The sequence below is a fragment of the Otolemur garnettii genome, unplaced genomic scaffold, assembly GCF_000181295.1.
Source record: "Otolemur garnettii isolate 467f Iridium unplaced genomic scaffold, OtoGar3 scaffold00091, whole genome shotgun sequence".
Classification (NCBI taxonomy): Eukaryota; Metazoa; Chordata; class Mammalia; order Primates; family Galagidae; genus Otolemur; species Otolemur garnettii.
The window spans coordinates 6,229,185-6,243,774 of NW_003852486.1; the positions used below are offsets into that span (position 1 = coordinate 6,229,185).

Consider the following 14,590-nt stretch of genomic DNA (forward strand, 5'->3'; position numbering starts at 1 on the left):
AAAGAAAGAAAGAAAGAAAAAAGAAAATAAGCCGCAAGAAGGGCAGCAGGACCCAGGCGAGGGACCCAGGACACTGGGCGGGGTTGAAAGGTGGGCGGGTTTCTGGGAGGGAGCGAGAAGTCAGGGGCTAGAGGTCGCGAGTGCTCAGCTGTCAGTCAAACAGCGCCGGGGGAAGGGGTAGGGGAAGGAAGGAACCGCTACGCCTCCGGGAATGCGCACATCCGGGTCCTGGCTATCGCGCATGCGCATCCGCCCTGAACATGGCTGCTGCCGGTTCCCCGCGGTGAGTCTCGCCGCGCTCCCCGCCATCTTTCGGTGCTTCTGTTTCCCACTGGAGGATGGAGTTTGGGGGTGGGGTTCCTCCGGGTACTAGTGGGGTGGTGAGCGGCACTTCTGCGGAGGTTTCACGCAGCTATCGGGCCCCCTGGGTAGGGGTCGGGGCCGGTGCGCCGCTATCTTTGCAGGTGTGGATGCCACTGGCGGGTGTGGCGACTCCCTGGCGAGTAGGTTCGCCACCGGCGAGTGCGAACGCTCCCGCCTGGCCTGGGTGCCCCATTCCTTGAGGTTGCCTCTGGGCCTGCGTGGAGGCACCATGGCGGTGGGTCTCTCGGAGTTGGTGCCGGCGCCCCTGCCCTTTCGTTTGCGTCGCCCGTGAATTCTGCTCTCTTGGGGCTGTGTCGTTAGACCCTGCCGAGTGCCAGGGCCTGGCCGCAGCGGCGTCCTAGGTGGGCCTCTTCTGCTGCTGGGTGTAATTAGTCTCCGGCGGAACTGGCGGCCTTGAGCCCTAGGGTTGTGCCATTTCCCGCTGAGTCCTGATGGTGTGAGTTCGCCTGTGTTCTTTTCCATCTGATAGTTGCAAAATCACAGTTTACTATAGTTTCCTGTGAGGCGGCACGTTTCTTCCCGATCTGCTTGTTAGCTATTTCACTGTCTTCCTTGGTTTAGTGGTTTATTTTCTTTGCCTGCTCCCGATATTTTATTACTTTCTAATAAAATAAAAGTTTTCATATATGTAGAAAAGCTGAAAGGCTTGTGTAGTGACGACCCGTTAACGTCTCTTGTATTTGCTGTATCCCATATTTTTCTTTTGTCCATCGTTTTAGCCATCCATTAATCCAGCTTTGTTTGGATACATTTCAGAGTAAATTGGTGACTTCCTCTTCAAACTTCTCACTATGCTCAACATGGATTAGACTTAAATATGCTTTTTAAAAAATTTCTGAGCCATAGTTGGCTTTCAGTGATGTGCACAGATCTGCACCATTGGATGAGTTTTGACACATGTAACCCAAACCTTTATCAAAATTACCATCACTCTGGAAACATCCATTATTCTTTGCCAATTTAAAAAACTTAGTTGTTTTAGTGACATAGGCCTATAAAACCATGTTTTGAATACTGAGCTTTTGTCTGTTTTCCTTTTCTTCTCAGCAGGTGACTTGCCTTCATTCTAATGCTGTTTCCTTCAGTCTCCACCCAACTTGTTTTTTTTTTTTTTTTTTTTTTTGAGACAGTCTTGAGCTGTCGCCCTGGGTAGAGTGTCATGGTGTCATAGCTCACAGCAACCTTCAACTCTTGGGCTTAAGCAATTCTCTTGCCTCAGCCTCCCAGGTACCGTGTTTCCCTGAAAATAAGACCTACCCAAAAAATAAGCCCTAGTAGGATTTCTATGCCTTTGTTAACTATAAGCCCTACCCCAATAATAAGACCTAGTGATGGGCGGTAGCTATGCAGTGTTTCTACATAGCCACGCCATGCATTTTGGCGCAGAGCGGTAAGGAAGACTGGAATACCTTTTTTCTGCCATAGCTCCCTTCTTAGAGCTTTTTGCACTTGAGTGGGAGCTCGTGTGATAACTGCAGTCTCAGGCATCCTATTGCGCACATGCAAACGGCTAGGGGAAAGGAGTTTATGCTTCACTAGCGCCAGCCCCACCAACAAGGTGGGCTTTCCCTGTCAGGTTCCAGAAGAAGATGACTTAACTGTATTTGAATAAATGTAGATTGTTGCATTATACTTAATAAAAATAAGACATCCCCTGAAAATAAGCCCTAGTGTGCCTTCTTGAGAAAAAATAAATGTAAGACAGTGTCTTATTTTGGGGGAAACACAGTAGCTGGGACTACAGGCGCCTGCCACAACCCCTGGCTATATCTCTTACGTAAGTATGTCACACATAAAAGTTATTGGAATAACTTCAAGATAAAATAAGTTATTAGCATTCTTCCACCTTAGCTTTACCTTTTTCTTCTGTCTCAAACACATGCATATATGATCTCTTTTTACATTGTACACACAAATATGCAGGGTGTATGTACAAGCAGGTCTGATTCACACATGAATTTATGTATACTTAATTTTTCGGATGAATTACTGAAGTATTGTAGACACCGTGACTCTTCACCCTGGATCTCCTAAGAACGAGAACATCCTTAAACAAAATTGAGGTGTTACAATCACAACTAAGTACTTTCTTTCTTTCTTTTATATATATATTTTTGAGATAGTCTCACTGTGTCATCCTTGGTAGAGTGCTGTAACATGACAGCACACAGCAGCCTCAAACTCCTGGGCTTAAGTGATTCTCTTGCCCAGCCTCCCAAGTAGCTGGGACTACAGACGCCTGCCAGAATGCCTGTCTTTTTTTTGGTTGGAGTAGTCATTGTTTGGTAGGCCCGGGCTAAGTTTGAACCTGACAGCTCCGGTGTATGTGGCTGGTGCCCTAGCTGCTGAGTGACAGGAGCTGAGCCACCCAAGTACGTTATTATTAATACAGAACTCTATATGTGTCTGGATTGGTTTCTTTGTATTTGTTTTATTCCAGGATCCACTGCAAAATCCTGTTCCTCTCCTCTCCCCCACTCCCCCTCTCCCCTTCTCCCCTCCCTTTCCCTCCTCTCCCCTTGCCTCTCTTCTCCTTTCCTCTTTTCCCCTCCCCTCCCCTTTCCTCCTCTCCCCACTCTTGCTCTGTTGCCCAGGCTAGGGTACAGTGGCATCCCAGTAGCTCACTGCAACCTCAAATTCCTGGGCTCAAGTGATCTTCCTGCCTCAGCCTCCCAAGTAGCTGGGACTATAGGCATGTACCAGTATGCCCAGCTATTTTTTTTTTTTTTGTAGAGGCAGGGTCTTGCTATGTGGTCTAGGCTGGTCTTGCGCTCCTGGTCTTAGCAATCCTCCTAAATACTACAGTGCTAGGATTGCAGGCATGAACTACTGTACCCTGGCCCGTGTATTACATTTAGTTGTAATGTCGTCTTAGTCTCCTTCAGACTTAAGTGGTATGTTCTTTCTTTCTTCCATGGTGATGTTTTTTAAATGCCACATCTGGTTATTTTTTATGTTCTTTGGTATTCAGTTGATATTCTCATAAATTCAGGATCTCTATCTTGGGCAGGACATTACTTAAGTGAAATCTTGTCTTTCTTGGTACATCATTATCACAGTGGTTCTCAGCCTTCCTAGTGCTGCAACGTATTTTCATTGTTAAAAAGGTATTGTGACCCACAGATTGAGACCGCTGTCATTATCAGGAGGCATGTGAAGTTGGTGGTGGTTAGACTTTGGATCATGTGGTTAAAGTACCATCAAGCCAGGGCCCTCTACTTTTTCTCCTTTGTAATTATTAAGTAATCTTTGGAGTAGTACTTTTAATTCCTTGGGTTTTTTAAATTTTTCTTTTAATCTTATGTTCATGGAGCATTATTCATTCTGATATAATGTGATGCTTCATGTCTTTTTATGTTTTGTGCCTTTTGGTGGTTGTTTAAGAAACTGTTTTCTACCCTAACTCAATGATATTTTGTAGTTCTACATTTTATTCTAGTCATTCTAAAATTTTTTTTCTTCTTCACACCATATAGGTCTTCGTTCCATCTAGAATTTATAAGCATGTATGTATGAGAGTGTGTGTAAATTAGCATTTGTAATTTTTTTCCCATCTGAAAAGACAGTAGAAGCCATCTCTACTTTTGGTGATATGTGAGTCTGTCTTTACCACTTAACAAATTACCATTGGTCTCCAAGTATATTGGGGCTGTCTGTCCTTCCCCTACCTTCATGGGGCTGGTTGGTTACTGGAACTTTAGTAAAAGCCTTGATTTTGGCAGAGTAACTCCTAGATCCTCTTCCTTTTGTTTTAAAGGAGTTGTCTTAGATATTTCAGGGACTGTCCTCTTTTGTGTGAATTTTGTCATGTTCTAGTAAAATTCTTCCAGAGATTTACATTAGGAAGGCATTGCTTTTCCGGTTAGTTTTGTGACAGTGCGAGTTGTCATGGTTTCAGTATTGGCCCTCTCTTCTGTCTATTTGGTCTAGCTTTCTTTTTTCTTTTTCTTTTTTTTTGAGACAGAGCCTCAAGCTGTCCTCCTGGGTTGAGTGCTGTTGCATCATAGCTCACAGCAACCTCCAACTCCTGGGCTCAAGCTAGTCTCCTGCCTCAGTCGCCCAAGTAGCTGGGACCACAGGCGCCTGCCACAATGCCTGCCCATTCCTTGGTTGCAGCCATCATTCTTGTTTGGCGGCCTGGGCTGGACTCGAACCCGCCACCCCAGGTGTATGTGGCTGGCTCCGAGCCAAGCTTTCCTTTTTTCTTTTCTTTTCTTTTTTTTTTGAAAGAGCCTTAGGCTATCCCCCTGGGTAGAGTGCCCTGGCATCACACCTCACAGCAACCTCCAACTCCTGGGCTCAAGCTAGTCTCCTGCCTCAGCTTCCCAAGTAGCTGGGACCACAGGCGCCCGCCACAACGCCTGGCCATTTTTTTTTTGGTTGTAGCCATCGTTGTTTGGCGGGCCCGGGCTGGGGATTCAAACCCGCCACCTTAGGTGTATGTGGCTGGCGCCTTAGCCACTTGAGCCACAGGTGTCAAGCCTTCTTTTTTTTTTTTTAGAGACAGTCTCACTTTCTCACCTGTGGCATCACAGCTCACAGCAACTTCCAGCTCTTGGGCTTAGGTCATTCTCTGGCTTCAGCCTCCTGAGTAGCTGGGACCACAGGCGCTCACCACACTGCCTGGCTATTTTTTGTTGCAGTTTGCCTGGGGCGGGGTTTGAAGCCGCCACCCTTGGTACATGGGGCCGGCACCCTACTCACTGAGCCACAGGCACTGCCCTGGTCTAGCTTTCTACTTATGTAAGTGTCCTTTGAGATTGTCAGTAAACTTCAAAAAAGAATTTTTTTTTTTAAAGAGATGGGGCCTCACTCTTGCTCAGGCTGATCTAGACCTCCTGAGCTCAAGCAATCCACTTGCTTCAGCCTCCCAGAGTGCTAGGATTACAGGCGTGAGCCACCATGCCCAGCCAGGTTTTTCTAATTCTTGCCACAAAGATAATGCCTGATTTTGTTGGCTTTTTCTGTTTTATATGAGATGGTAAAATTTTTAATTTTTTTTTGACAGAGTCTTATTATGTCACTCCCTGTAGAGTACTGTAGCGTCACAGCTCACAGCAGCCTCTAACTCTTGGGCAGAAGCAATTATCCTCAGCCTCCTGGAATTTTAAAATATTTTTAAGTGGTTGTTTTAGGAAAGTATTGTTTGGGGGTTTTGATCATTATTGACTGCTTATAGATTATTGACTGCTTACCATGTGCCACTTGGGCTATATACATAAGTTAACTGTCCCAAATCCCTTCCTTGGTAGTGCTCATGATTTAGGGTATCTGTTAACCTTGTGAATGAACTCTTTTTTTTTTTTTGAGATGGAACCTCAAGCTACCCTCCTGGGTAGAGTGCCATGGCATCACGCTCACAGCAACCTCCAACTCCTGGGCTCAAGCGAGTCTCCTGCCTCAGCCTCACAAGTAGCTGGGACTACAGGCGCCCGCCACAACACCTGGCCATTTTTTGGTTGCAGCCATCATTGTTGTTTGGTGGGCCCGGCCTGGGGATTCGAATCTGCCACCTTAGGGTGTATGTGGCTGGCGCCTTAGCCTCTTGAGCCACAGGCACCGAGCCTTGTGAATGAACTCTTACATTTAAAATAATAATATCTGTGTACTTTAATGTGAAATAAAAAATAACTAGGTGTTGTGGCCACTGTGGAAAGATAAGAAAGACTCCTACCTAAATATGGTTCTGATGTTGAAACTGATAATGCCACACATACACCCTAACAGGGTAGAAGATTTATTTGTGGTGAAACTTTCTTCAGAAAACAGGGCAGGACTTTCTAACCTATCTAAAATAGCTCAATAAAGCAGGAAAAAGAGACTGGCTAGGCTTTTATTGTGATTAGAGAGTGGTACTGGGATGGGTGTGGCTTTGCCTTTGTTGTGGCTTGCATGGTTTGAACTTCCCACCAACACCAAGGAGAAAACACTGACTTACTTGTTAACTTGCTTAGATGTTGGGAAGGAGAGAGGGGCAGAGGGGAGGGCTTGAAAGGTGTTAGCAGGCAGTCTTCAAAAATGGAGTCTGTCACTCTTGGTGATCAGATGGCTAACTTTATAAGGAAAGCGCTAAAGGTAGTAGCAAATGATTTACTTCTGTTAATGAGTTTTGAATAAGTAAAGTAAAATGTTATCATGGGTGCTCCGGAGAGAATGATGAGAGAGGCTTGTGGATGGACATGAACAGCTGAGGTCTGGCAACTGTTGATTTAAAGTATTCAGACACCAAGCCTTGAATGGATCCTTCTGCCCTTCAGAGGTTGAGTGCCTGAAAATGGAATTCTATACAAGCTCAGCACATCCACGGAAAAACTGTTATTTCTCCCATTCATGCTTTTAAAAGTATCAGAAATATGTCATATGGGATCTAGACCAGTGGTTCTGACCTTGATAAACTCAACACACATTTATTTTTGTAAATAACTTAATTGAGATATAATTCATATGACATACAGTTCACTCTTTCAAGGTATATAATTGAGTGGTTTTTATTATATTCACTAGCTTGTATATCCATCACAACAGTTAATTTTAGAATATTTTCATCACCCCAGCCTTCAGCTCTAGGCAGGCACTAATCTGTTAATTTTTTCTGTCTTGTGCATTTGGCTATTCTTGACATTTTCAGTTAAATAGCTATATAACATATGGTCCATTGTGTCTGGTTTCTTTTTTTTTTCCCCCCCAGTTTTTGGCCAAGGCTGGGTTTGAACGCACCACCCTTGTCATATGGGGCTGGCACCCTACTCCTTGAGCCACAGGGGCTCTCTGGCTTCTTTTAACTTAAAAAAAAATTTTTTTTGAGACAGAGTCTCACTTTGTCACCCCCAGTAGAGTGCTGTGGCATCACAGCTCATATCAACCTCAAACTCCTGGACTTAAGTGATTCTTTTTGTCTCAGCTTCCCAAGTAGCTGGGACTACAGGTGCCTACCACAATGCTCAGCTATTTTTTGGTTGTGGTGGTTGTTTGGCAGGCCTGGGCTGAATTTGAACCCACCAATTCTAGTGTATGTGGCTGGCGCCCTAGCCACTGAGCTACAGGCACCAAGCCTTAAAATGTTTTCAAGATTCATCCGTCTATTCCACATATCTGTACTTTTTGTTTTTATGGATGAATAATCATATATGTATTACATTTTGTTTATGTATGCATCAGTTAATGGACATTTCAATTGTTTTCACTTTTTGGATATTATAAATAATGCTATTGTGAACATTGTATACAAGTTTTTTTTTTTTTATGGACAGACATTTTTATTTTTATTATTTTATTTTATTTTATTTTATTTTTTGAGACAGAGCCTCAAGCTGTCCCCCTGGGTAGAGTGCCGTGGCATAGCTCACAGCAACCTCAAACTCCTGGGCTCAAGCGAGTCTCCTGCCTCTGCCTCCCAAGCTGGGACCACAGGTGCCCACCACAACACCTGGCTATTTTTTTTCAGTTGCAGCCATCATTGTTGTTTGGCGGGCCCGGGCTGGATTCGAACCCACCACCTTAGGTGTATGTGGCTGGCGCCTTAGCCACTTGAGCCACAGGCACCGAGCCCAGACATTTTTATTTATCGTGTTCGGAGATCAACCGATTATAGCTGTCCTAGTGGGTGTGAAGTGGCATTTCATGATTTAGATTTGTATTTCTCTGGTGATTGATGATATTGATCATTTGTTTATCAGCCATTTGTATATCTTCTTTGAAGAACTGTCTGTTCAGATTTTTTGTCCACTTATTAAATGGACTATTGATCTTTTTATTTTTAAATTGAAAGATTTATTCTGGATGCCAGTCTCTTATCTAATACGTGATTTACAAGTATTTTCTCTCATTTCATGGGTTGTTATTCACTTTCTTAGTGACATTCCTTGAAGTACAAAAGGTTTTATTTTGATTATCCAATACGTTTCTTTTTAGTTGATTAATTTATTTTTTTGTTACTTGTGCTTTTGATGTTATGTCTGCTTTCCAAAGATTTATACCTGTGTTTTTATTTTAAGAATTGTAACATTTTAGCTTTTATATTTAGGCTTATGATCCATTCTGCCTTAATTTTTGCCTAATGTCCACTCTTTGTGATCAGTATTTTTCAATGCACCTTTAATTTACAGGTAGTATTAAATATGTAATATCAAAAATTCTAGAGCCCTAAATACATGCAGAGAATCAATAAAAGGAAATGCCTTTGTATTGAAAATACATGTTTCTGTATTTAAATGCTCTGGCATAGCTACCCTAGTTGATATCAGGAGCAGTCAGGTGCTGAAGACTGTTTGGATTAAGAGAAATAGGACCATCAGAATTCTGTTGTCTTCAGTGAAACTGGATGAGGCAAACAATGTCTTTTAATTATGGAGTTGTAAGAGTTTTATATATTCTATAAAGTATATAAATATTTTTTCCAATTTGGTGGGTTGTTTCTTTACTTCTTGGTGATGTTTATGTCTTCAACAAAGAAAGTACCTGGCTGGTCTGAGTGCAGTGCTTTTTACAACTAACTGATCACAACTAAAGGTTTCTTTGTTGGGGGCCAGTGCCTGTGGCGCAAAGGAGTAGGGCACTGGCCCCATGTACCAGAGGTGGTGGGTTCAAACCCAGCCCCAGCCAAAAACTGCAAAAAAAAAAAAAAAAAGTTGCTTCTCCACTTGCACTGCCAAAAAATAAACAGGTGATGTGGCAGGCACCTGTAGTCCCAGCTAACTCAGGAGGCTGAGGCAAGAGAATCGCCTAAGCCCAGGAGTTGGAGGTTGCTGTGAGCTGTGATGCCACGGCACTCTACCGAGGGTGACAAAATGAAATTCTGTCTCTTAAAAAAAAAAAGGAATTTTCATCAGGAGACTTAGCTTTCCTTAAAGTACTTTCTGAATTTATAGAGATAGAGTAAAGGAGTCTACTACTTTAATCTGAGAGTAGTTTGATCATGAGTCTGGGTGAGATTTCTTCATATTACTTTCCAAATGTACTGTGATGAGGTATAAGGTTGCCGTATTCTTTAATCTGACAATAGGGGGAATTGCATCAAGAGATGTTCTGTCCCAGTACTCTGGGAAGTTGAGGCAGGTGTTTTGCCTGAGCTCAGGAGTTTGAGACCAGCCTGAGCAAGAGTGAGACCCTGTCTCTAAAAATAGCCAGGCCTTGTGGCAGGTGCCTGTAGTCCCAGCCACCAGGGAGTCTGAGGCAAGAGAATCACTTTGAGCCCAAGAGTTTGAGGTTGCTGTAAGCTATGATGGCACAGCACTCTACTGAGGGTGACTAAGTCAGATTATGTCTCAAAAAAAAAAAAAAAAGGAAGAGATACATGTTCTGATTCTTCAAAGTCCTTGCATTCCTAGGTTAAATGCAACTTTGTCGTTTTGGTAACTTTCTACTGTTTCTTAGTTATAATAAATCTCCATTTCACAACTTTCCTTCTTGCTTTTTCTTATGATCACTCTGGCCAAAGATATGTCTATTCATATAATAGACTTGGTTTTATTAATTTTCTCAGCTGTTTTCTTTTCTTTTTTTGAGACAGAGTCTCACTCTGTTGCCCTTGGTAGAGTGTCGTAGCATCACAGCTCACAGCAACCTCAAACTCTTGGGCTTAAGCGATTCTTTTGCCTCAGCCTCTCAGTTAGCTGGAACTACAGGTGCCAGCCACAGTGCCTGGCTATTTTTTGTTGCAGTTGCCATTGTTATTTAGCTGGCCTAGGCCAGGTTTGAATTTGCCAGCTTTGGTGTATGTGGCAGATGCCATAACCACTGTGCTATGGGTGCCAAGCAAATCTCAGCTGTTTTCTTGTTCTTTGTTTCTCTAATTTCTGTTCTTATTTTTATTATCACTTTTCTTCCACCTTCTGTTGTCCATGGTTCTTTCCCTTAAGTCTTAGGTTGAACAGTGAGATTGCTCATCTTTTTACTTTAGTCAATTTTAGTCAAGTTAATGGTAAACAGTTAAAATATATTTACACTAATACTCCTGTATTTTACATGTTTAGACTGTTTTTTATTGTCTTTACTTATAAGGTGTTAATGGTGGGAGCCATTCTAAATCTTTCTATTGCTGAAATAATAACGTGTTCTGAAGTGCCACTCATGCTGGTTTATCCAGTGAGTTTACAAGCAGGTGAGAGTGCTTGTGGCATTGTCCTAGCTCACAGCAACCTCAAATTCCTCGGCTCAAGCAATCTACCTGCCTCAGCTTCTTGAGCAGCTGGGACAACAGGTACCTGCCACAACTCCCAGATAGTTTTTCTATATTTTAGTAGAGATGGGGTCTCACTTTTGCTCAGGCTGGTCTCAAACTCCTTCGCTGAAGGTGTTCTCCCTCTTTGGTATCCCATTGTGCTAGGATTACAGGTGTGAGCACATTTGGCCTGGAAAATTTATTTATTTTATTTATTTATTTTTTTGAGACAGAACCTCAAGCTGTCTCCCTGGGTAGAGTGCTGTGGCATCACAGCTCACAGCAACCTCCAACTCCTGAGCTTAAGCGAGTCTCATGCCTCCACCTCCCAAGTAGCTGGGACTACAGGTGCCCGCCACAATGCCTGGCTATTTTTTGGTTGCAGCCATTGTTGTTTGGCGGGCCCAGGCTGGATTCACACCCGCCAGCTCAGGTGTATGTGGCTGGCACCTTAGCCGCTTGAGCCACAGGCGCCAAGCCTGGCCTGGAAATTTTAAATGTTAATATTAAAATTGTTAATCCTTGTCTATGTGGTTTTTGTTTGTCAAGCTTTGTTGATCAGGGTCTGCCCCACTAATGAAAGCATCCTATATGATTTGTTTTATTTTATTTTATTTTTATAGACAGGGTCTTGCTTTGTCACTTAGTCTGGAGTACAGTGGTGTCATCATAGGTCACTGCAACCTCCAATTCCTGGGCTCAAGCTATTGTCTCATCTCAGCCTCCTGAATATCTGGGGCTATAGGTATGCGCCACTATACCCAGATAATTTTCTTTCAGTCTTTTGTCGAGACAGGATGTTCCTATGTTGCCTAGATTGGTCTTGAACTCTTAAACTTTAGTGATCCTTCTGCCTCAGCCTCCCAAATTGCTGGGATTACAAGCATAGACCACTGCACCTAGCACATTACTTTGACTTTATGTTGAGGTTTTTATCCATCTGAAATTTGAAAGTACAGTAGAACCTCTATAGTGAGCACTTCCTTCCATTGACTGCTTCCCTAAGTTGACCTAATTTTCATAGACGAGATGTGCACCACATTTATGTATCAGCACAGTAGGCTTTTGCATATGTTGACTAGTTTGTTATAGTCACTTGGATGATCAACTTACAGATGTTCTACTGTATTTATATTCTGAGGCATGGGCCTAATTTCATTTTACTTTAAAAAATATGCAGAACCATTTATCTTAATATTATGAAGTCAAAGTAGTGGGAGAGGTTGGTAAGAAGAAAGTTGATAACGATGAAGACACAAGCGGCTGCAAACATAATGATCTTCATTCCCTGCTACAGAACTTTCCTCAGACATGGTCCAGTTTTCCTTACAACCCTGCAGGGCAATCGTGGATAGATCTTGAACTTAGACCCAGAGTCTAAGCCACTGAGCTTGTGGTGTGTCTCATTCATGAATGTAGAACTTTGACCACAGGGTTAGGGTGAGAACTGCTTATGCCGTGATATTATAAGCTCCTTATGATATTGGGGCATCAGGGATGTGTATACTTGTGTGGTGGACAAGTGGAATGGGGACACCAATGCAGTGGCCAAGGTAGAATTACAGGGTGACCCATGATGCCAGTCTCTGGCCTCTCACTTACCAAACTAATCCTGTTGGTGATATTTATCCTGAATGCCATTCCTCCTGCCTGTTCTTTAAGAAGATGAAAATGCTGTGGGGCTTTATTCAAATCTGCCCTTGGCTCTCATTTTACTTCCCCTTGTATAGATGTATGTTTTGAAAGGAAAAGACGTAAAAGCGTACACCTAAGCCATCATCATTTTCCATTTCTTTTCCAGATGCAGTTTCATATACCTAAGTCTGCCTTTTTCTTTCTTTCCTTTTCAGCCTGGGGCATGAGACTGAAAATGACAGCCCAGAATATTCCTGAAGAACTATCTTGTGCTGTAGAAATGGAAGGATTTCCAAGGGAGGTTCCCTGTTTCTCCCTTCTAGGGGAGGATGGTTGGGACTGTGACAACCATGAGAGACGTTTAAGGCAATCAGCTTTAACTCCTGAGAAAGTAGAGGCTCAGAAAGCAATTTGTGAATATCGTAGTTTTGGGGGTCATTTGAGTACAAGTTCACACCTTTCACCATCTCAGACAGTTCCTATGACAAATGGTTTTCATGTACATGATTCATATGTTAGAAGTCTGGATTGTGACTCAGCCTTACACAGTTGTCCCAAAAGTTATGCAGCTAAGGGAACTGGTGACAGTGATGCCTATGAAAAAGCCTTCAATTATTCCACAGAAGTTGTTCAATTTGGAAGAAGTCAAATGAGAGGGAGATCTTATAAACACCCAGAAAGTGTTAAATCTTTTAACCATTTTACCTCTGTTGGCCATCAGAAAATAATGAAAAGAGGCAAGAAACTGTATGAGGGTAAGGACTTTGGGGACATTTTTACCCTGAGCTCATCTCTTAATGAAAACAGGAGGAATCACCCCGGAGAAAAACAGTATAAATGTACTGAATGTGGCAGATGTTTCAAACGGAACTCTTCCCTTGTTTTGCACCACCGAACTCACACTGGAGAGAAACCTTATACCTGTAATGAGTGTGGAAAATCCTTCTCCAAGAACTACAACCTGATAGTACATCAAAGGATCCATACAGGCGAGAAACCTTATACATGCAATAAGTGTGGGAAAGCATTCAGTGATGGGTCAGCTCTAACACAACACCAGAGAATTCATACAGGTGAGAAACCTTATGAATGTGTAGAATGTGGAAAAACCTTCAACAGAAATTCGTCCCTGATTTTGCATCAAAGAACTCATACAGGGGAAAAACCTTATAGGTGTAACGAGTGTGGAAAACCCTTCACTGACATCTCCCACCTTACTGTGCATCTGAGAATCCATACAGGTGAGAAACCCTATGAGTGTAGCAAATGTGGAAAGGCCTTCCGAGATGGCTCATACCTCACCCAGCATGAGAGGACTCACACTGGAGAAAAGCCCTTTGAATGTGCAGAATGTGGGAAGTCCTTCAATCGAAACTCTCACCTTATTGTACATCAAAAGATCCATTCTGGAGAGAAACCCTACGAATGCAAAGAGTGTGGGAAAACATTCATTGAGAGTGCATACCTCATCAGGCACCAGAGGATTCATACTGGCGAGAAACCCTATGGCTGTAATCAATGTCAGAAGCTTTTCAGGAACATTGCAGGCCTCATCCGGCATCAGAGGACTCATACTGGTGAGAAGCCCTATGAGTGTAATCAGTGTGGCAAAGCTTTCAGGGACAGCTCCTGTCTGACCAAGCACCAGAGAATTCACACTAAGGAAACCCCATACCAGTGTTCAGAATGTGGGAAATCCTTCAAACAGAACTCTCACCTAGCAGTACATCAGAGACTTCACAGCAGGGAGGGACTCAGCCAGTGTCCTCAATGTGGGAAAACATTCAGAAAGAGCTCATCTCTTGTCCGACATCAAAGAACACACCCTGGAAATAAACCCATGGAAACATAATGCATGTGGGCTACACTCTTCCAATGTGTTCTCAGAATTCTGCATGAAGGAGGTGTGTCTTAGATGGAACATCTCTCTGGTCAGTAGAAAAGTTTTTTTTAAGAGATAGGGTTTTGCTGTGTTTCTGCAGGCTGAACTTGAATTCCTTGCCTCAAGTGATCCTCCTACCTTGCTTTCCCACAGTGCTGGGATTACAGGTGTGAGCCCCTATGCCCAGCAAAATTCTTTAAGCTATCCAGTGAATTGATGAATGTGAGACATTTCATGCCTTATTGTTAACTCTATTCATTTTGGAATTTCTGGAGAGAATATAAGATGGTAAGAAGTGTAGGAAAAGCTTCAGGGGGGCAGTGCCTGTGGCTCAGTGAGTAGGGTGCTGGCCCCATATACTAAGGGTGGCAGGTTCGAACTCAGTCCCGGCCAAACAGGTGGCAGGTGCCTATAGTCCCAGCTACTTAGGAGGCTGAGGCAAGAGAATTGCCTAAGCCCAAGAGCTGGAGGTTGCTGTGAGCTGTGACACCATGGCACTCTACCAAGGGTGACAAAGTGAGATTCTGTCT

At 43.2% G+C, this 14,590-nt stretch overlaps 1 protein-coding gene across 1 annotated transcript; it reads left to right on the plus strand.

Moving 5' to 3' along the window:
- Positions 1-258: 258 nt before the first annotated feature.
- On the plus strand, positions 259-14,409 carry ZNF329 (zinc finger protein 329). The gene is made up of 2 exons (XM_012808575.2): positions 259-283; positions 12,394-14,409. Exon 2 carries the CDS (start codon positions 12,402-12,404, stop codon positions 14,028-14,030), a length of 1,629 nt encoding a protein of 542 aa, XP_012664029.1. The 5' UTR covers positions 259-283; positions 12,394-12,401; the 3' UTR covers positions 14,031-14,409.
- The last annotated feature ends 181 nt before the right edge of the window (positions 14,410-14,590 follow it).